Source organism: Pelophylax lessonae, assembly GCF_965119305.1.
Source record: "Pelophylax lessonae genome assembly, chromosome: 3".
NCBI lineage: Eukaryota > Metazoa > Chordata > Amphibia > Anura > Ranidae > Pelophylax > Pelophylax lessonae.
Genome location: NC_138770.1, coordinates 69,126,704 through 69,150,592, shown reverse-complemented (window position 1 = coordinate 69,150,592; position 23,889 = coordinate 69,126,704). Strand labels below are relative to the sequence as shown.

Sequence of the window (23,889 nt, the reverse complement as noted above, 5' to 3'; positions counted from 1 at the left end):
CTGATATATATACGGTGGCACAGCATCTTGTTGCAATAAATTGAAAAAAAAAATATTTTTTATTATTGCAGTTGCCTGGGCTGCCAGTTACTGTCAGGTCCACAGAGTGTACTGTGCCCACTGCAGTGCCACTGTGTGCCCACCCACCACTGATATATAAGGTGGCACAGCAGCTTGCAAAGTAAAAAAATATATATATTTTTTTAAATTGCAGTTGCCTGGGTGCCAGTGACTGCTGTCAGGTCCACAGAGAGTGTACTGTGCCACTTCCCACCCACCACTGATATATAAAGTGGCACAGCAGCTTGCAAAGTAAAAAAATATATATATATTTTTTAAATTGCAGTTGCCTGGGTGCCAGTGACTGCTGTCAGGTCCACAGAGAGTGTACTGTGCCACTGCCCACCCACCACTGATATATATGCCTGCAAGAGAAAAAGCCAGCCGCAGAGAAGCCGTATTCCTGAAAATATAAGAAAAATGCTTTTTTTTAGGGGTTCTGGACATGCTACAGAGCTGAAACTTGACAGGTACACTTTTTAGACCCCCCAGACACTAAATACAAAAAATGACATGCCTGCCTAAAAAAATGCCCGCTAAATGCCTGCAAGAAAAAAAGCCAGCCGCAGAGAAGCTGTATTCCTGAAAATATAAGAAAAATGCTGTTTTTTAGGGGTTCTGGACATGCTACAGAGCTGAAACTTGACAGGTACACTTTTTAGACCCCCCAGACACTAAATACAAAAAATTACATGCCTGCCTAAAAATATGCCCGCTAAATGCCTGCAAGAAAAAAAGCCAGCCACAGAGAAGCCGTATTCCTGAAAATATAAGAAAAATGCTGTTTTTTAGGGGTTCTGGACATGCTACAGAGCTGAAACTTCACAGGTACACCTTTTAGACCCCCCAGATGCTAAATCCAAAGAAATTTTTTATTTTTATTTTTTTTTAATTTTTCCAATAATTGGCTCTCTATCAAAAAATTATAATTTTTAAGAACTTTTTTTTGCGTGATCCCTCTCCGGCATGCCACAGTCCAGGTGTTAGTCCCCTTGAAACAACTTTTCCATCACTATTGTGGCCAGAAAGAGTCCCTGTGTGTTTTAAAATTCGCCTGCCTATTGAAGTCTATGGCGGTTCGCCCGGTTCGCCGGTTCGCGAACATTTGCCAATGTTCGCGTTCGCCGTTCGCGAACGGCGAATTTTAGGTTCGCGACATCACTAACGGTGACCCGGAAACCGGAAGTCGACCCCGAAACCGGAAGTGACCTGGAAACCGGAAGTTGACCCCGGAACCGGAAGTGACCCGGAAACCGGAAGTCGACCCCGAAAACCGGAAGTTAACCCGGAGACAGGAAGTCACCTGCGTTCCACAACCAGGAAGTAAGCAGGATGTGCAACTAATAGTATATATGAAGGGAAAAAACCCATCTTTTATTCGCATTACATGCCAGATCTAAAATATTCATGCGGCCATATATATTACAATAGGCATAACGAACAGAATATAAGATTAACATTAATAATGTCAGTAGAACCGTCCACTAGTAGAGAAAACGACGCCATCTAGTGGGCATATAGCGGAACATGCTGCAAACATTACAATTAAAAGCCATACACACACATATTGAACAATAAGAGAAATAAAAATAAATAATACAACGTGTAAGCTGCAATATATTAAGACTATGGGAATAAGCGGAATTAAAAAGGTTCCGCTTATTCCTATAGTCTTAATATATTGCAGCTTACACGTTGTATTATTTATTTTTATTTCTCTTATTGTTCAATATGTGTGTGTATGGCTTTTAATTGTAATGTTTGCAGCATGTTCCGCTATATGCCCACTAGATGGCGTCGTTTTCTCTACTAGTGGACGGTTCTACTGACATTATTAATGTTAATCTTATATTCTGTTCGTTATGCCTATTGTAATATATATGGCCGCATGAATATTTTAGATCTGGCATGTAATGCGAATAAAAGATGGGTTTATTCCCTTCATATATACTATTAGTTGCACATCCTGCTTACTTCCTGGTTGTGGAACGCAGGTGACTTCCTGTCTCCGGGTTAACTTCCGGTTTTCGGGGTCGACTTCCGGTTTCCGGGTCACTTCCGGGGTCAACTTCCGGTTTCCAGGTCACTTCCGGTTTCGGGGTCGACTTCCGGTTTCCGGGTCACCGTCCATATCCGCTCTCTCCCCATTGGTATTTAGAGCTGTGACGACTGCCGGACCGCGCCCCTTGAAGACGTTCAGTGTAACGAAACGTACGTCGGGCGGTTACAGTGGACAAGCTCGCCCACAGTGAGGAGACGTGGCGGCCATCATTTTGGTGGAATGCCGTGGCGGAACATGCTTGGAAACAATTTGGACTGCTTTACATGCTTGTTATGATTGGATCCTTGTAAGTGTTTTTAATCTATTATTTTGATCTGGTTAATAAATGGTCTGCGCTATGATACTGCTTTGTGCTTCATTCCCTACATACCTGTGACTACTGACCTGAGACTTCCAGAGAAGGACGCATATTATCCAGGATACATATCGAGTCCTACTGAGTCTATTTTTGGCATTTGGGATCTCTGTCATGGGGATCATCGTTATGTGGTAAGGGTCAGTGTGAACTGGGTGTCTGGTGGTGGTATCACGGATTCGCTACATTTTTCATCTGATCATATTGGGACTTTACATGGACTTTTTAATCTTTCTGAGAACTTTTTACTGATGATTAGCGCTACATTGTTCTTATATTGATTTTACTACACAAGCCGCCTTCTTGTGGGTCGGGGTATTACCTTGATTCACGAGAACTTTAGGTACCGTAGGTACCACTGCATTGTGCTTCTTCCAACGCTCCCACCAGGCTATTGTATCATTGTTTTGTGTTTTGTTATTCCTCATATTCAACTCACCTGTTATAGCCTAATTTTAGGTTGACAAGGGACGTGTTCTCAGGTCAACTGGTCTTAAGTTGTCTTTCTATCCACTCTTTCCCCCTCTTTAGCTCCTCTTCCCCTCCCCCTTCTTTCTGTCAAACCCCCCCCCCTCCATCCCATCCTAAGTGAGACCCCAAGATGGCCTTTGCTCATTTAGGTAAAGAACCTTTGATCGTTTCCTTTAATGCCAACGGTCTTAACATTCCGGAGAAGAGAAGGAAACTACTAGGAGAATTGAGAAAAAGTAAGACACATATCGCATTTATACAAGAGACCCATTTTAAAGGCGAACACATTCCCAAGCTCACGGACAAACATTTCACCAAAATCTACTCCGTCTCTAATCCGTTGGCTAAAACCAAGGGAGTGGCCATTCTACTCAGTAAAAATGCATCCTTCTCTGTTGATAAAGTACTTGCTGACCCCGAAGGGAGATTTATCTTTTTGGCTGGGTCCTTGAATGGTCGTCCCCTGACATTAGCAAACGTCTACTTCCCTAATAGGGCCCAAGTTTCCTTTTGCACTAAACGAATCGATGAACTTAAAAGTTTTGCTTCCGGTTGCATTATACTCGGAGGGGACTTCAATGTTCCTCTGGAACCATTAAGGGACACATCTTCAGGCAAAACCAGCCTAGCATACAGAAAACTTAAGAAAATCAAGGATTTATTGAGATCCTTGAATCTAGTGGATACGTGGCGTGCACTGCATCCCCTGGAAAAGGATTACACCCACTATTCTGCACCACATAACAAATATGCAAGAATCAACATCCTCCTGATCTCGCAAAGAGATTTGCCAGATCTAGTTGAGGCCAAAATAGGGCATATTGTTATGTCGGATCACGCACCCATCTCAATTACTATCAACACTGACACGCAATGTAAGCCAAGCTTCAATTGGAGACTGAATCCCTCTCTGCTTCTCGATCCAAAAATAAAAGATGAAATCGTGGGGCCATCACAAATTATTTCAAAGAGAATTCCTCACCGGAGCTGTCACCGATGACAATCTGGGAAGCGCACAAAAGCGTTGTGAGAGGAGAATTCATCAAATTTGGCGACAGGAAGAAAAAAGAGAGGGAGAGGTTGATAGGTGATTTGGTCTCCAAAATAGCCAAGTTAGAAGCACAACACAAGATTTCCGTGGCCCAATCTCTCATTAAGGAATTGTCTGAAGCTAGGAAAGCTTTAATGGATATACTCAATAACAAAACCAAGAGATCAATTTACTTTAATAGAGCAATATACTATGAACACGGGGATAAGAGCAGTAAATTTCTTGCTAGAGCTCTAAAAGATCTTCAAGCTGCTTCTCACATTCCCTTCATGAGAAATAGGCAGAACATTAAGATCCATGACCCTAGATTCATCGCGGAATCGTTCCGCTCTTTTTATGAAAGCCTTTACAATCTCCCCCCACAAACTCGCCCTGCAAACTTAATTGGCACGAGAGAACAACTAATCTCTCAATACATAAAAGATAGTGGTCTCCCATGCCTTTCACAATTGGACATTGCTCAAATGGAAAAAGATATATCTCTTGAGGAGGTTCAACAAGCGATTAACTCTTTGAAATGCGGTAAAAGCCCTGGACCTGATGGTCTAACTTTCCAATATTACAAATCCTTCCATCCGATTCTTACCAAACCCCTAACAAAGGCACTGAATGCCCTTTCTAAAAAGACACAACCTTCTCCTGAATTTTTAACCGCTCACATCACGGTCATTCCGAAGAAGGACAAAGATCCGACACTATGCGCCAGTTACAGGCCAATTTCCCTGCTCATCCTAGACGTTAAGCTTATGGCTAAGATATTGGCAAACAGACTTAGACCCCTCTTACATAATATCATAGGTCCAGAACAAGTAGGCTTTATGCCTGGACGGGAAGCCCGTGACAATATCATTAAATCTCTCAATCTACTTCATGAAGCTAAGATAAACAACTTACACGGATTGATTTTATCCACTGATGCTGAGAAAGCTTTCGACAGAGTGGCATGGGATTACCTCCTTGCCACCTGTCGACACTTAGGATTAGGAGACAACATGATGGGATGGATAGGGGCCCTATACACGAATCCAACTGCGAAGGTTAAGGTGAACAATGTGTTCTCCACACCTTTACACCTAAAGAATGGGACGAGACAGGGTTGCCCGCTATCACCGATTCTGTTCATTCTAGCACTAGAGCCATTGATTAGACACATAAATGCCAATCCAGCGATTCACGGATTTCAGGTCAGGGATAGGGAATTTAAGGTCTCAGCCTATGCTGATGACTTACTGTTCTATATTACCCAGCCCCACATTTCTATACTCAACCTAAATCTCCAGTTCCAAAAATTCTGATTTATGTCCAATTTTAAAGTAAACCACTCTAAATCTGAAGCGATGGATGTTTCCTTACCAGAGAACATCAAATTGCTTACACGTGCCAATTGCCCATACAAATGGGAACCCAAATCATTAAAATATTTAGGAATTCATTTAACCCCTAAAACTGAAGCGATATTTGAGGCAAATTTTACCCCATTGCTGTCATCCATAGGTAAAGATCTTAAAAGTTGGAACTCCAAGAACTTCTCTTGGTTTGGGAGAGCAACTATCTTGAAGATGGTAATTCTTCCACGTTTATTATACCTTTTCCACGCACTCCCGATCAAAATCCCAAATAGCTTTCTTTGCAAATTACGCACTATTCAAAGGCGCTTTTTATGGGCAATGAAAAGACCCAGAATTAAACTACAGACCTTACAGCGCGCCAAACCTAATGGAGGTATAGGTCTACCGAATTTTTCTAAGTACTACCATGCAACCCACATTACCAGGGTTGTGGACTGGCACTGCCATTCACAACAGAAGGATTGGGTGGACCTAGAAAAGAGTTGCTCAAAATTCCCTGCACACAACCTAATATGGACGAACCCTGGAAATTACCCGTCTGAAATTAAACAACATCCTTTGATCTCCACTACACTGAACATCTTCAACCGTATAGCTCCCGAATACCACCTGATATCTAAATTAGGGATTATGACACCCATTTCAAACAACCCTGACTTTATTCCAGGCCTGGATTTCAGGATAAAGACAACAGACGCATGTCAATCACAAACACAACTACGTGTTAAAGATTGCTTAAGAGGATCTAATCTACTCTCTCTTGATGAATTCAATAAGTTGCAACCTAAAGGATACAACCTTTTCTTCTGGAACTATTTGCAACTACATAACTTCTTACGAAACTCAAAGCACAAGTTTCAACTAAGCACTCCACCGACGGATCTAGAGGAGATCTGCACTAGCCAAACACCTTGTACCAAAACCACATCACAGGCCTACAAATGGTTGTCTCAGACTCCGCAAGGCTTACCTGACAAATTCAAATCAATCTGGGAAAGAGACCTCAATTGCAGCATTCCTGATAAGAAATGGGAAAAAGCTTGCGTTTTCACGCATAAGTGCTCCTTGAGCAAAAAAGTGCAAGAAACCTCATTCAAAATCTTGACGCAATGGTACATCACCCCAGTTCAGCTTAAGGTGTGGTCACCGCAGGTCTCTGACAGATGTTGGAGATGCTTAAAAGAGAGAGGAACATTTTTACATTTGTGGTGGTCTTGCTCTGTCATCCAAAAATTCTGGAATGAGGTTATCCACTTCATAAAACTCATTACCAATACCACATTAACATTGGACGCTGCCTGTTGTTTACTACATCTGCATAACATGTCGTATAAAAGGTACAAACAATCTCTTTCCAGACATTTGCTTAACGCAGCCAAGGCGGTCATACCCCTACATTGGAACTCGCAATCAAAACCTTCCACAAAAGAGTGGCTGGATAGAGTAAAAAATTTTTACGAGATGGAGGAGATTTTAGCTATCAAAAAGGAAAATGACTCAGTTTTCCATAAAACTTGGCACCCTTGGATAGAATTCACATTGTCTGATATTTACACAAATATCATTGCCCACTAGATCTGAACAATACTTTATCTCGACCAGTCAACCCTCACTATAGATGTCATTACTAATGGCATCCCAAATGGCAAATAACCGACAGCTTATTTCGGTCTCACTCACCTTATCCCTCCCTCATATTCCTTACCCTCAGTTCCCCTTTCCGTTCATTTTCCTCTTCTTCTTTTTTCCTTACCTTTCTTTCTTCCTCTACTTCTTATTACTGTGGCTCGTCAGCCGCTGCTGCGGGCTTCGGCCTGCAGCTCCTGATTACGTTTAATACCTCGATTTCTCTGGAAATTGGTTTCACTGCATTGTTATTACACAATTATTTTTGACTAAACTGTTGGTGATTCTGATTTCCACCATAACATGCATACAACCTGTATAAGTTTGCTTCAATTTGTACTACTGTTGTGAAGCTTAGGTTTGTATAAGTATTTTTCAATAAAGCTTTATATTGGAAAAAAAAAAAAAATAAATAAAAAAATAGATATAAAATTATGCTAAAAGAAAGTGCAAAGTGCTAAAACACAAGTGTGTATCACAATAAATCCCAGTGCTAAAATATGTTACATATCAATCCATACAATATATAAAATGTTATAAATGATGAGTAGTAGCTGTGGTAAAATAATATACAGTGGGTACGGAAAGTATTCAGACCCCCTTAAATTTTTCACTCTTTGTTAAATTGCAGCCATTTGCTAAAATCATTTAAGTTCATTCTTCTTCCTCATGAATGTACACATAGCACCCCATACTGACAGAAAAACACAGAATTGTTAACATTGTTGCAGATTTATTAAAAAAGAAAAACTGAAATATCACATGGTCCTAAGTATTCAGACCCTTTGCTGTGACACTCATATATTTAACTCAGGTGCTTTCCATTTCTTCTGATCATCCTTGAGATGGTTCTACACCTTCATTTGAGTCCAGCTGTGTTTGATTATACTGATTGGACTTGATTAGGAAAGCCACACACCTGTCTATATAAGACCTTCCAGATCACAATGCATGTCAGAGCAAATGAGAATCATGAGGTCAAAGGAACTGCCTGAAGAGCTCAGAGACAGAATTGTGGCAAGGCACAGATCTGGCCAAGGTTACAAAAAGATTTCTGCTGCACTTAAGGTTCCTAAGAGTACAGTGGCCTCCATAATCCTCAAATGGAAGACGTTTGGGACGACCAGAACCCTTCCTAGAGCTGGCCGTCCGGCCAAACTGAGCTATCGGGGGAGAAGAGCCTTGGTGAGAGAGGTAAAGAAGAACCCAAAGATCACTGTGGCTGAGCTCCAGAGATGCAGTCAGGAGATGGGAGAAAGTTGTAGAAAGTCAACCATCACTGCAGCCCTCCACCAGTAGGGGCTTTATGGCAGAGTAGCCCGACAGAAGCCTCTCCTCAGTGTAAGACACATGAAAGCCCGCATGGAGTTTGCAAAAAACACCTGAAGGACTCCAAGATGGTGAGAAATAAGATTCTCTGGTCTGATGAGACCAAAATAGAACTTTTTGGCCTTAATTCAAAGCAGTATGTGTGGAGAAAACCAGGCACTGCTCATCACCTGTCCAATACAGTCCCAACAGTGAAGCATGGTGGTGGCAGCATCATGCTGTGGGGGTGTTTTTCAGCTGCAGGGACAGGACGACTGGTTGCAATCGAGGGAAAGATGAATGCGGCCAAGTACAGGGATATCCTGGACAAAAACCTTCTCCAGAGTGCTCTGGACCTCAGACTGGGCCGAAGGTTTACCTTCCAACAAGACAATGACCCTAAGCACACAGCTAAAATAACGAAGGAGTGGCTTCACAACAACTCCGTGACTGTTCTTGAATGGCCCAGCCAGAGCCCTGATTTAAACCCAATTGAGCATCTCTGGAGAGACCTAAACATGGCTGTCCACCAACGTTTACCATCCAACCTGACAGAACTGGAGAGGATCTGCAAGGAGGAATGGCAGAGGATCCCCAAATCCAGGTGTGAAAGACTTGTTGCATCTTTCCCAAAAAGACTCCTGGCTGTATTAGATCAAAAGGGGGCTTCTACTAAATACTGAGCAAAGGGTCTGAATATTTAGGACCATGTGATATTTCAGTTTTTCTTTTTTAATAAATCTGCAACAATGTCAACAATTCTGTGTTTTTCTGTCAGTATGGGGTACTATGTGTACATTCATGAGGAAGAAGAATGAACCTAAATGATTTTAGCAAATGGCTGCAATATAACAAAGAGTGAAAAATTTAAGGGGGTCTGAATACTTTCCGTACCCACTGTATATTGGACACTTGATTGTCATTTGCTGCATGGACTTATATATATTATTTTACCACAGCTACAACTCATCATTTATAACATTTTATATATTGTATGGATTGATATGTAACATATTTTAGCACTGGGATTTATTGTGATACACACTTGTGTTTTAGCACTTTGCACTTTCTTATAGCATAATTTTATATCCATTTTAGGAATCGCACTCTGCACAAATATTTTTTATCTCTCAGCATTGGATTTTATCTATGATACAGCATTTTAAGGTTATAGAACTGGGATCTTTTGCTTGAGGGCTATACACATTTATTTATTTTGCTATATATTCTAATTTTTACACATCTGGATAGATTTCTATTTGCGCAACACTAATATTATATTTATTGGCTCTTAGCACTTTTATGAGAAGTGAAGTGTCTGCGGCATTTTAAAAATCTGAGGCAGGAAGGTTTGCTCGCAGGAATCTTTGTTTTTTTGGTAAATGTCTAGCCTATAGAGGTCTATGCGTTCCTCCATGGATATGTCTCCCCGGACCATCACTGACCCACCACCAAACCAGTCATGCTGAACGATGTTACAGGCAGTATACCATTCTCCACTGATTCTCCAGACCCTTACACATCTGTCACATGTGCTCAACGTCATCCTGCTCTCATCTGTGAAAAGCACAGGGCGCCAGTGGAGGACCTGCTAATTCTGGTGTTCAATGGCAAATGCTAATTGAGCTCCACGGGGCTGGGTAGTGAGCACAGGGCCCACTAGAGGATGTCGGGCCCTCAGGCCACCCTCATGAAGTCAGTTTCTGATTGCTTGGTGAGACACATTAACACCAGTGTCCTGCTGGAGGTCATTTTGTAGGGCTCTGGCAGTGCTCATCCTGTTCCTCCCTGCACAAAGGAACAGATATCAGTCTTATGGGTTAAGGACCTTCTATAGCCCTGTCCAGCTCTCCTAGAGTAACTGCCTGTCTCCTGGAATCTCCTCCATGCTCTTGAGACTGTGCTGGGAGACACAGCAAACTTTCTGGCAATGGTATGTATTGATGTGCCATCCTGGAGGAGTTGGACTGCCTGTATAGGTATTGTCCAAAAACGAAAAGAGATGCTGAGCACCCTGCTCCTGCCCTCAGAACTGGGTCTTAAGGCTGACTCTAACACAGAACTCCACTTGGCATCCACTATGGCTAAGCTTTGCTGCCCTCAACGACCAGGGACGGTCAACCAAACACTGCAAATGGAGACAAAAAAAGGGGCGCACCAGCCTAGCGCATTATCCTCAGCGGGCTTTTTAATAACATACATTTTAAAATCAGCTACTCACAAACATGCGTGATATTCCAGCATAGCAATTCCATAGAGCAGTCTCTTTACAAAAGTCCAATGTCTCGTGGAGACGGAGGGCTGACGTGTTTTCGAGGCCGTGCCTCTTCCTCAGAGGCTCTGAGAGATTATGGATGGGGAAGAGCTTCCAACCCTTCCTACAGGTACTGTGATCGTGAAAGGATTAACCCACCTATAAGAGGGGGCTGAAAAGGGCAAGAAGCAATCAGCAGCTTTGTGTGAGGTTTGATGTGGAGCAAGACTTGTGAAGAAGAGCTGTGCATTGTGGGCTACTAAGACCCTGCTGAGACGTGGTGACCTTTTCTTTGGAACCCTGGAGCAGGTGGGGACTTTAAGCCCTGTTATGGGACAAGGTTGATGCTGGTGGTGAGCCACAGTTTTGCTGTATACTTAAGGTTGATCAACTGATTAATTTGTATTCATGCTGGTTTTTCTTTACTTTTACTGAAAATAAAGACTTTTTTCTTTTACCAATATGTCTGGCTGCTAATCCTGACTATATACATGTATATATAGATATAGAGAACAGTATATCTTAAAAAGTACAGATTTTTCTTACCAAAACCATCTGTCAATCTTTCTGTTATCGGTATGGATCCACGAGTGCCGAATTGATAAGAATTTTTGATCAGGGCCTCTTTAATAACTGCATATCCACAAAGCACCACCACTGGTTTAGAACCAAACCAGACGGTGAAGATAGGTCCATACTGCTTGGACAGCTGTAAGAGAACACATATATAGAACAGTTCATCCTTCTTTGTCTAATTTCTTTTACCTCCCTTCCCTCCCCCTTTTGGAAAAATATACGTCTCTGTTTGTAGATTGCCATTACTAAACATTTCTAAAGGTGAATTTGTTGTAATTTTTTAAGATAAAGGTAAAGATTCTATTTAAGGGGTCGATGCATAAAAAATTTGCATATCACCCAGTGAAAGTGCATGTACATTCATTCTGTGTGGAAGGGGCAAAAACAAATGCAAATAGGCTGTATCCTGTGCTGTTTGAATGTAAATCATCAATTTAAAAAGGAAAATACCAAATTTGGTCACAAGATGGAGCTATGTGTCATAGTTATTTCCTATAATACTTAGCTCCATCTAATGGCCAAATGTGGTATTTTCTATTTAATTTAAACTATTTACCTTTACAGAGCACAGGATATAGTCCATTTACATTTTTTTATGCCCAATTCACACAGAACGAATGTGCATGCACTTTCACTGACTGAACGACTATGCAAATTCTTACATAGTTACATAGTTACATAGTGAGGTTGAAAAAAGACATCAGTCTATCCAGTTCAACCTATGATGTGTGTGTGTGTTTGCTTTTAACCGTACATTGTATACCCCTGTATGTTGTGGTCTCTAAGGTGCCCATCTAATCGTTTTTTGAAACTATCAATGCTCCCTGCTGATACGACTGCTTGTGGAAGAGAATTCCACATCCTTACCGCCCTTACAGTGAAGAACCCCTTACATATTTTAAGGTTAAACCGCCTTTCCTCTAGTTTTAGTGAGTGGCCACGTGTCTTATTGTATCTCCTCTCTCTGAATAGTTTGTTCCTTATGCTAGGGTCGCCAGTACAGTATTTGTACATTGATATCATATCCCCCCCTCAATCGTCTCTTCTCCAGAGAGAAGTTCAGTGCTTGTAGTCTTTCCTCATAGCTGATGCCCTCCATTCCCCTAATTATTTTTGTTGGCCTTCTCTGGACTTTCTCCAGTTCCAGCACATCCTTCCTGAGGACCGGTGCCCAGAACTGGACAGCATACTCCAGATGTGGCCGGACCAGAGTCTTGTAGAGCGGGAGAATAATCTCTTTATTTCTGGAGTGAATCCTCTTTTTTATACATCCCAGTATTCTGTTGGCTTTGCTTGCGGCGGCTTGGCATTGCATGCCACTGCCAAGCCTGTTGTCTACCAGTACCCCCAAGTCCTTTTTTATCCTAGACTTACCCAGAGGTCCCCCCCCCCCCACCCAGAGGTTCTTTGTGCATCAACCCCTTAAATAGAATCTTTACCTTTATCTTAAAAATTACAACAAGCGCACTTTTAGAAATGTTCAGGAAAACTGTAAATAGACTATATCCTTTGCTACTTAAATGTCCATAATTTTTTTTAAACAGAAAATATTAAATTTGGCCACCAGATGGAGCTAAGTATAGGAAATTACTATGACACATTGCTCCATCTTGTGGCCAAATGTAGTATTTTCTGTTTTAAATCAATGCTTTACATTTAAAGAGCACAGGATGCAGTCTATTTACGCTTCTTTTTGCCCTATTCACACAGAATGAATGTACATGTACTTTCACTGGGCGAATGGTTATGCAATTTCTTTACAAATCAACCCCTTTTTTGTAATGTCAAAAATTAAAAATGCCAAATTTCATCCTTTTATAAAGACGCCTATTTAGTTTTCTAACTGAAGCCATTCAGTGACTGCAGAAAGGCAGGTACTCCAAGCCTACAATACGTGTAAATTAACAGTTGGAAGATATATTTGTAAACTGTCTTAGCTGCTAAAAATATAGTTCTATTTAGCTAGTTTTCTAATACACACAGTGATTGAATAGTAAAGAAGCAACAGCTTGTGGGTGGGGTACCTGGGACCAGGGGGAGACTGCGGTCATGTGAAGAATCTAACATTAGGGCAGTTCCCCGACTTAGAGATAAGCTTCCATGGTGTGCAATAATAAAGTGCAGAGTTCCTCTGAAAAGCGACTTGTTGCATGACACTACACACCGTAACTTCTTTGTTGCATTAGGGGGATGTGCTGAGCCTGCCCCTACTCCACCAGTCCAGCGTACCTCTGCCACTTCCATACCGGGCCTATTCTGGCACTCCTCACTTACATGTAAAAGTCATCATTTTTTTTTTGCTAGAAAACTACTCAGAACCCCCAAACGTTTTATATATATATATATATATATATATATATATATATTTTTTTTTTTTTTTTTAGTAGAGGCCCTAGAGAATAAAATGGCAGTTTTTCAACTTTTTATGTCACGTGGTATTTGCGCAGCAATTTTTCAAATGTGTTTTTTTTTGGGAAAAAACTTTCCTAAGTTAATAAAAAACAAAACATTAAAGTTAGTCAAATTTTTTTGTATATTGTGAAAGATGATGTTACGCCAAGTAAATAGATATCTAACATGTCATGCTTTAGAATTGCACACACTCGTGGAATGGCGCCAGACTTTGGTACTCTCCATAGGCAGCATTTTAAAAATGTTTACAAGTTATCAGTTTAGAGTTACAAAGGAGGTCCTGGGCTAGATTTGTTGCTCTCGCTCTATCGTTCCCGGCGATACTTCACATGTGTGGTTTAAACGCTGTTTACATATGTGGGCGCGATGCACGTATGCGTGTGAATTACATTTTTTTTTTATTGTTTATTTTATTTTTGATTTTTTTTACACTTTCCCTTTCATTTTTTTTTTTGATCACTTTTATTCCTATCACAAGGAATGTTAACTTTGACCACATGTAAACAACCCAACATCTCTCCTCTAAGCTGGAAAGACTGAGATGAAAATAAAAAAAATCACATCACACAATACAGAAACAAAAAAAAGGAAAAATACAATCTAAACAGAGCTTCACTCCTAAACAAGACTAAGACAATACAAACACAAAAAAACTAACTAAAAAATCCTAAGAAGCCAATAATAAAAATACCAAAAGCACAATATTGGAGGGACAACCTTTGGGACACCATTTTCTATCTCTGGCACTTACCAAGGATAGGCTTCATGTCCATATTTATTGGTAGGTTTCATTGGAGTTTTTTTTTTTAACCACTTACCGAAAAGTAAAAGTAGGGCTACGTCGGCAAACTTTGCGGTGTTATACCAGGATGATGCTTCTAGCTAGAGACACCATCCCGGTACCGTGGTTTACAGCCGACGGTCGGCTTTCCGTCAGTAACGACCGATGCGGCTTGGGAGCCGCTCGATCGTTACCCGGGTGAGCCGGAGGGGATGCCCCCCCCTCCCGCCGCCTTCTGTGACTTTGAACGGGCCTCCCAACCCACCGGGAGACCCGAGCACCCAGCAGGTGCGTCCACCGGCTGGATGGAGTCCCGATCAAAGCCGTAAACGGCTTCGATCGGGGTCTCAGATGACGTAACCCGGAGGCGGCGTCCATGACGTCACTTCCGGGTTACTCTGCTGCAAAAGGCGGCAGATTTAAAAAATGGCTGTGTGGATGTTGCTGCGTTATGCAAAACTATTAGAATCGTATTGCTCACCGACCAGGAACCCAGGAACTTTCTTCTGTGCTTTATGAGTTGATGTTTGTAACCCGTGACAAGGCTTGCTACAATTCGGGTTTCAGTTGTCCCCACTCAGCCCTACTGGGCTGGACAGCACATATAACCCAGCTTCTCATACAGGGAACTGAACCAACAAAAACAAACTCTTCTGACATCTTGACACAGCATTCCTTGGTGACTGTCCTGAGCATCCTCATTCTCTGTTTTTAAAATTCTAAGCTGGCAGGCTTATAAGTCCAAATTTATACAGCAGAATATACCACTGTTCAAGGCTACCCCTGAAGAAGGAGTTTCAACCATTGTCACTCCGAAACGCATTGGGTTTGTGCCCTGTAACTTTGTGGTTAATATTCACATGCTATTGTAATACAATGTACTGAGCTTGCCAATTCTTTTTTAATAATACATTTGTCACTATTAATGTTTTTCAATAAACTATATATATTTTATATTATGTCTTGTCTATATCAAATTCTAACATATATATAAGTGCCTATAAAGTCCCACAACAAGGGGAACTTTCTCTTTACCTACTGTATCCGGGATGTGGCACTCTTAGGAGGTATCCAACACGAGCACAATTTTTCTTTATTATACTTTAGAATAGGGTGCCTCAAGACCAGTGTTGGTTATCTAACTTTAAAAAAGTAATTAGTTAGAGTTACAAATTACTTCTCCCAAAAAGTAATTAAGTTAGTGACTCAGTTACCACATTGAAAAAGTAATTAGTTACTCAGCAAAGTAACTGTGACTTTTTTTTTACTATTCTATAATGCAACGACGTTCTATAAGATCTTTAATACAGTGCCTTGCGAAAGTATTTGGCCCCCTTGAACTTTGCAACCTTTTGCCACATTTCAGGCCTCAAACATAAAGTTATAAAACTGTAATTTTGTGTGAAGAATTAACAAGTGGGACACAATCATGAAGTGGAACGAAATTTATTGGATATTTCAAACTTTTTTAACAAATAAAAAACTGAAAAATTGGGCGTGCAAAATTATTCAGCCCCCTTAAGTTAATACATTGTAGCGCCACCTTTTGCTGCGATTACAGCTGTAAGTTGCTTGGGGTATGTCTCTATCAGTTTTGCACATCGAGAGACTGAAATTTTTGCCCATTCCTCCTTGCAAAACAGCTCGAGCTCAGTGAGGTTGGATGGAGAGTGTTTGTGAACAGCAGTTTTCAGTTCTTTCCACAGATTCTCGATTGGATTCAGGTCTGGACTTTGACTTGGCCATTCTAACACCTGGATATGTTTATTTGTGAACCATTCCATTGTAGATTTTGCTTTATGTTTTGGATCATTGTCTTGTTGGAAGACAAATCTCCATACCAGTCTCAGGTCTTTTGCAGACTCCATCAGGTTTTCTTCCAGAATGGTCCTGTATTTGGCTCCATCCATCTTCCCATCAATTTTAACCATCTTCCCTGTCCCTGCTGAAGAAAAGCAGGCCCAAACCATGATGCTGCCACCACCATGTTTGACAGTGGGGATGGTGTGTTCAGGGTGATGAGCTGTGTTGCTTTTACACCAAACATAAGTTTTGCATTGTTGCCAAAAAGTTTGATTTTGGTTTCATCTGACCAGAGCACCTTCTTCCACATGTTTCAGGTGGCTTGTGGCAAACTTTAACCTCCCTGGCGGTATGATTATTTTGGATTTTAGGTGCTGAAAGCGGTACCATTATTTTGCTAGTAATTCTTAAGAATGAGCAGCCCAAACCAACTATTTACATATGATTTCTTTTTACTGTGCGTTCTTCTTTATAACATCCCGGGTATGATAGATTTTGAAACACAAAATTCTAAATTATAATATAATAAATAACTATAAAATAATAAAAAATAATAATATAATAATAATAACACTTTTTTTTCCCAAAAAATAACACTTTTTATTCAATAAATTATAGTAAATCAAAAACACTGACATTTTTTTTTTTGTCAAACAAGGATGCAATATTTATTTATTTTTTGCCAAAAAGGATTCAATATTAGTGGTCATACTGCTTCAATAAACTTCCCGGTTGTGGTAAATTTTGAAACAGGGTACAGCACAAAAGTCCAACCTCACAGTCAGGACAGTAGTACCGCGTTTCTTTTCTGATTTTCCTTCCAGTGTCGTCACGTTTGGAACAGCAAACCACACACATCCTTGTGGGTGCAGTCTTCTTTTCAGTTGATGGAATGTGGTCCATAAAGTGACGACCGGTAAGGCGTTCAGGTTCACAACACCAGCAGCACGGCGTCCGGATCTACTTACTGTTGGTGTTTGGTGCCTGAGAAATATGAGCTCAGCAATTTTCCACACAAAGTCCGCATGAACCACAGGCCTGTCACTCTTTTTTTTTAGGAGAATAAATGCGTCCACAAACACTGTTCAAGGAGATGCCTGAATATTTTTTTATAATATTTTTTTTGTTGTTTCCGCATTGCCGGACAAAAAGTCATGGCCTGGTCAGCTCTGTCCACACCTCCCATGGTGTTATAATCCAGGACCTGTTGCGGTTTCATTATATCTTTTCCACCTTTTGTATGTACCATGACAGTAGAGATGTTGTGGAAGGTACTCATCAGGCACACATCTTTTTTGTCGCGCCATCTCAGTGCCAACATTTTTCCTTTCTGCCAGGCAACTATTTCTCCGGGCTTGAGCTTTTTGTTGGCAAAGGTGGGGGGCATGTCACGCCGGTTGGCTCTAACGGTCCCATACGCTTCTGTCTTGTGTTGTAGAAGGAACTCAAACAGTTCTGGGGATGTATAAAAATTGTCTGTGGTGACACAGTACCCCTGATTCAGCAGAGGCTCAATCAGCTCCAGAACTGAAGCGGTTGCCATTCCATAGCTGCTGAACCTTTAGTTGAATTTGGTTCCTCTCCTGGTGTATAGGACCGAATTCCAAATGTATCCAGAGCTGGATTCCCACAGCATAAATTACTTTATGCCAAAGCGTGCTCTCTTGGACGCAATATACTGTATCCAGCTGAGTCTACCTTTATAAGCCATTAGACTTTCGTCTATACAAATGTCTCTTTCTGGGACATAGGACTGCTGGAAATTTTTCAAAATTATTTGATAAACGTCTCAAATCTTTTGAGCTGGATGAGAAGTCTCGTCAAATTCGTCATTATTTGTAAAGTGCAAATACTTCATAATGAGCGAAAATTTGTACTCCGACATAACCGTGCCAAAAAAAGGAGTGGCCAGTAATTTGTTGGTGGTCCAATACCACTTCTGCATGGGCTTCCCCACTACTCCCTGCAGAATAATTAGGCCCAGAAATTTCCAGATGTCCGCTTTGGTCACGGGTTCCCACATCCTGCTCCTTGAAAACCGCTGAAGTACTGCAGCTTGTTGCTCCTGGTACCGATTGGTTTCCACAACAATCTTTTCAATAACCTCATCGGTCAAAAAGAGTTGCAGGTATGCCAAGGGGTTGTCCTCCTCAACATACACTTTGATACTAGGTGCTCCGGTAAATGGGAACCTTGGGGGCGCTACGTGCTCCGTACCGCAGTCGATCGAGCACCAAGTCCACACATCGCTGGGCACAGTCGCAGGATCATCGCTGAAATCACTTTCTGCGTCCGATGACGAACTTCCCCACAAATCGTTATCACTCCATTCTGCAAGCGATTATGTATCGCTGTCGCCCAGAAGGTCACATACCGCTTATGAGGTTGCGGCGCGCTTGTTTGATGCCATGGTCGCTCTGCAGTATCCAGACACAAGGTGCAGGAAAAATGCAGGAAGTGCAATGGAGAAAGCACTGGGGGGGCAATCAAAGGTCAATTTATTTTATTTAGTAATGTAATCCAATAGGATTACAGTGTATCAGTGTGTTTGTGCATTTACTTTTTGAATTTGCCACCGGTTCCACCCCCCTGCGAACATCACATCACATCACAGGAGACGGAAGCCGGGGCACACAGAGGATCGGGAGTAAGCTCCGCCGCCGCACACCGCCCGCATAGATCGCTGGATCCCGGGGATAAGGTAAGTAACCCCTCTACCAGGATCCAGTGATCTTCCTAGCGGTACCCCGAGTGTGGCTCGGGGTTATCGCTTTTGGCACTGAAATTTAACCCCGAGCCACAATCGGGAATACCGCTAGGAAGGTTAAACAACACTTTTTATGGATATCTTTAAGAAATGGCTTTCTTCTTGCCACTCTTCCATAAAGGCCAGATTTGTGCAGTATACGACTGATTGTTGTCCTATGGACAGAGTCTCCCACCTCAGCTGTAGATCTCTGCAGTTCATCCAGAGTGATCATGGGCCTCTTGGCTGCATCTCTGATCAGTCTTCCCCTTGTATGAGCTGAAAGTTTAGAGGGACGGCCAGGTCTTCGTAGATTTGCAGTGGTCTGATACTCCTTCCATTTCAATATTATCGCTTGCACAGTGCTCCTTGGGATGTTTAAAGCTTGGGAAATCTTTTTTATCAAAATCTGGCTTTAAACTTCTCCACAACAGTATCTCGGACCTGCCTGGTGTGTTCCTTGTTCTTCATGATGCTCTCTGCGCTTTAAACGGACCTCTGAGACTATCACAGTGCAGGTGAATTTATACGGAGACTTGATTACACACAGGTGGATTCTATTTATCATCATTAGTCATTTAGGTCAACATTGGATCATTCAGAGATCCTCACTGAAATTCTGGAGAGAGTTTGCTGCACTGAAAGTAAAGGGGCTGAATAATTTTGCACGCCCAATTTTTCAGTTTTTTGTTAACAAAGTTTGAAATATCCAATAAATTTTGTTCCACTTCATGATTGTGTCCCACTTGTTGATTCTTCACAAAAAATTACAGTTTTATATCTTTATGTTTGAAGCCTGAAATGTGGCAAAAGGTCGCAAAGTTCAAGGGGGCCGAATACTTTTGCAAGGCACTGTAGTGGTGGCGGTGTGGCACACTGTGGGGTCCTGAGTCCTCCTGACAGTGTGAGTAACTGTATTTTGTTATTTTTTTTTGTTTTTTGGTACCTGCTGCCTGGAGTGGCTGGCTGCTGGTGGTGGTGGTGGTTTGGCACACAGGTGGTGGCAGTGTGGCACACTGGTGGTGGTGGTGGTGGTGGTGTGGCACACTGATGGTGGTGGTGTGGCACACTGATGGTGGTGGTGTGGCACACTGGTGGTGACGGCGTGGCACATTGATGGTGGTGGTGGCAATGTGGCACACTGGTGGTGGCAGTGTGGCACACTGGTGGTGGTGGCGGCGGTGTGGCACACTGGTGGTGTGGCACACTGGTGGTGGCGGTGTGGCACACTGGTGATGGTGGTGGCGGCGGTGTGGCACACTGGTGGTGGTGGTTTGGCACACAGGTGGTGGTGGCGGTGTGGCACACTGGTGGTGGCGGTGTGGCACACTGGTGGTGGTGGTGGCGGTGTGGCACACTGGTGGTGGTGGTGGTGGTGGGGGCTGTGTGGCACACTGGCGGTGTGGCACACTGGTGGTGGTGGCGGCGTGGCACACTGATGGTGGTGGTGGCAATGTGGCCAACTGGTGGTGGCGGTGTGGCACACTGGTGGTGGTGGTGGAGGCGATGTGGCACACTGGTGGTGGCAGTGTGGCACACTGGTGGTGGTGGTGGCGGTGTGGCAGACTGGTGGTGGTGGTGGCACTGTGGCACACTGGTGGTGGCGGTGTGGCACACTGGTGGTGGCAGTGGCGGTGGTGTGGCATACTGGTGGTGGTGGTGGCGGTGGTGGTGTGGCACACTGGTGGCGGTGGTGGTGTGGCACACTGGTGGTGGTGGGGGTCTGAGTCCTGACTGTGACTGAGTCTGACTGTGAGTAACCGTATTTTGGTTTTTGTTTTTTGGTACCTGCTGTGCTGCTGCTGCCTGGCTGGCTGCTGGTGGTGGTGTGGCCTGCCCAGGCAGGCACACTGGGGTCCGCCTGGCTCCATCCTCCTCCTCCAGGCCTGTCTGCCTGTGCTGTGTGCACCTCTCCCTTCTGGGCTGGCTGGCTGTGTGCAGTGGTGGACTGGTGGTGGACTTCCTGCTGCCCTGCAGATCTGGACTATATTTTTTTATAGTTATATTAAAAGTATATGGTCGGCCAGGCTGGCAAAGTGGCAATGGTGGTCGGCCGGTTGCATGCTCTGCCCTCCCGGGCCTGGCTTGATGTGCTCTGCCGCTCGCCTCTCTCACAGAGTCTCCTCCTCCTCTCTCTCCAGTTCCGCAGACAGCGCCGGCCGCAGTCATAGAGGAGAGGGGGAATTACAATTACACTACTGCTATCTAGTGGCGGTAGATGTAATTGCGGTAACGCAGCCGAAGTAGCGGCAACGGCGTTACAGGGAGGGCAAGGGTAATCAGTTAGATTACTCGTTACCCTCTAAAGTAAGTGCGTTAAGTAACACCGTTTACTTAAACACAGTTACTACCATCACTGCTCAAGTCTGTCCATAATTTTAAGAGGGTGCCTCGAGACTGCCCATCATTTTAAAGGGTGCCTGGAATAAAAAAAAGGTTGAGAAACACTGCAGTAGACAATATATTCCTTGGTCCTAGCAAATTGTTTTTGTGGTTGGCTAAACTGACGCACCCTCATTCGCATGTTTTGGAGTTTCAAGGAGCTACTGTAGGTCCTCTTTGATACCAAGCAGCCACTAAAATGGCCCAAATAGCAGGATCACTAATTTCCTTGACCAAGGCTATGTACCACCTATTTGCCCTTATTCCTGATGTGCCTAACCCTTGTGAAAGATTGTTGCACTCACTGTAAAGCGCTATTCAATGGGTCAAAGCCTTTACATGGTATACTAATTCCACTACCTGGTCACAGGTCCTAAATCACATGGAGTCCATTAAGATTATTGAGAGGATACACTATACAATCTTTGATACAATGCCTACCTTCCATGGGATGCAGTATTTCTGGTCCTATTAGTATACCTTTACAGATTTAAAAATAACTTTAATATCTGCTTTTTGAATGTACTTATATGCACAGTATACTGTGTCTCCTTTTGTCTAACTCAACCTTTTTCAACCAGGGTGCCCAGGCACCCTGTGGTGCCTTGGAGGTTTCTTCAGGAGTGCCTTGGCAAAATGCCTAAAAAAATGCTCAAAAACTGTATACAGGTGGTGGGTGGATGAAGCCTGCCTTATAGTTACACAAAGCCACAGGTTTTCATTGTGCACCATTACGACTTTTCAAATCTCAACCTTCTAACAATCAATTACATCATCAGTTGATAAGGAGGATATCAATTGCCCGTATAGCATCCTTGTTCTGCTTTTCCCTGCCTCCCGCCATCAGCTTTGGGGTCACCTTAGCTGAGTGATGGAGAAAAAACTGAGGAAGAGAAACATTGGAGTACTAGTCAGCAGGAGAAGACTGGGCCAGGAGGCAGGGGGGCCATTGCCCCCTGGGCCGCTCTGATGCTCCATAAAAAGGCTGCACCGCTTCTACCACAGACATGCCTAAAGGATTCCTGGTAAAGAGAAGTAAAAAGTCCCTGCCGCTGACCTAATGTGTGTAGGTTGAAGACAAGCACAAAGAGCAGCCCCCCCCCTTCCCCCCAGCATGGATGGTGTAAACTGTGTCTGAGCAGAGGCCAGTTGCATGCCCCACTGGAGACTAATCTGCACCATGGGCCTCTGGTATGTACTTGCCCCCTGGGCCGAACATTGCCAACCTGCCCCTGCTAGTCAGTAGCAGTGTGCACTGCTAATGTTGTGCCTCCTAAGGTGTGTGTGATTGTTGCTGCAATATGTAAAACTATTAAAATAATTTTTACATTTTAGAATTGGGCGCTTAAAGACTGTCTATAATTTGAAAGGGTACCTTGAGATCGTCCCTAATTTTAAAGGTTGCCTTGACTAAAAAAAAAAAGGTTGAGAAACACTGGTCTAACTTTTGATTATAACATTTGAGTTGCTGGTACTGATCTATCCTTGTGAGTTTACCATCTAAAAATCTTTTACCTGACGGATCCTTGTTATTCTGATTCTAGATGTAATGCAAGAAGTGCATAATTGTCTAAAATGTTTTTGTGTGCTATACAATAATAGTACCCTTCACTGGAATGACCTGAAATCATTCAATCAATATTGTTGGTATGAACTTTACATGTTCAAAAACCTTTGGCCATGTTGTATATAAAAAGCCAGGTTACGTTTTCCACCTTACTCCAAGTATAACTGAAATATCACTTTTAGCAACTGACTGATCCTTTACCTATGCATACACTCATCAAATGTGAATACTGCACTGTACGTTGCCAGCAGATGCCAGGGCAAAAGATAATAAAGTATAATAAATGTACAAATGAATTAATAACAGATAATAATTGTTTCCACATGCAGAATTTGATAGCAGAGGTAAGCTCAGCAGTCTTATGAAGACCATGCTATTGGAGAAACTTTTATCCCTATCAACAAAGGAGCAGCCAACTATTGAATCATATTTTGTTGAACTGGCAAATTTTTGGCGAAGATAAACTTTTAAACTCTTAGTTTCACTAGCTATCTCTTCTACACCTGAATATTTGACTCACCTTGGGATAAAACTGATACAATGCGAAGCTCACTTGAAGCAGATTACCGATAAATGGCAGCGGGGTAGGTCCTGGAGGAAGCCGGAGCCGCATCTTTTGTATTCTCCATACTGAGATAATGAAGTAGAAGAGCAAAAATGAGCAGAGAGACAGAGTGAGGACATCCATATCTGACAACCAAACTGAATCAAAGCAATAGTCTCTGTGTGATTTTGCCAATCGTTAACATGTTGTTGCATAACCTGTAGCCTGTATAACCCGTGCCCCTCTGAAGTTAAAGAATAACCTGTAGCATGTTAATTATTGGCTAGAGAAAAAGACACACAGAGACTTTTTGCTTTGATTCAGTTTGACGTTTTCAAAGCTCAGCTCCCTCCAACAGGTCAGGTTCTAAATTTCTCTTTTGAGAAAAATGGGGCAAGGAGATCAACGGGAGGAACAATTCCTGACAAATCTAGAAGATTATCTGACACCTGTTTCACAAGTATTGTGCCAGCCTCCCTGTAGTATTAGATAAAGAAAGAAGGATTATGATCAGGGCTGGTGCTACCACTAGGCAAACTAGG

At 42.6% G+C, this 23,889-nt stretch overlaps 1 protein-coding gene across 1 annotated transcript in view; it reads right to left on the bottom strand.

The window, feature by feature from the left end:
• Positions 1–23,520, bottom strand: part of LOC309549330 (cytochrome P450 2G1-like) — a 60,313-nt gene extending 36,793 nt beyond the window's left edge. The window contains exons 1-2 of the mRNA XM_082249527.1: positions 23,324–23,520; positions 11,083–11,245 (exon numbers count right to left, since the gene is read on the bottom strand). Coding sequence (XP_082105653.1) covers positions 11,083–11,245; positions 23,324–23,491 — 331 coding nt within the window. The 5' untranslated portion in view covers positions 23,492–23,520. The remainder of the gene's footprint in view (positions 1–11,082; positions 11,246–23,323) is intronic.
• Between the last annotated feature and the right edge of the window lie 369 nt (positions 23,521–23,889).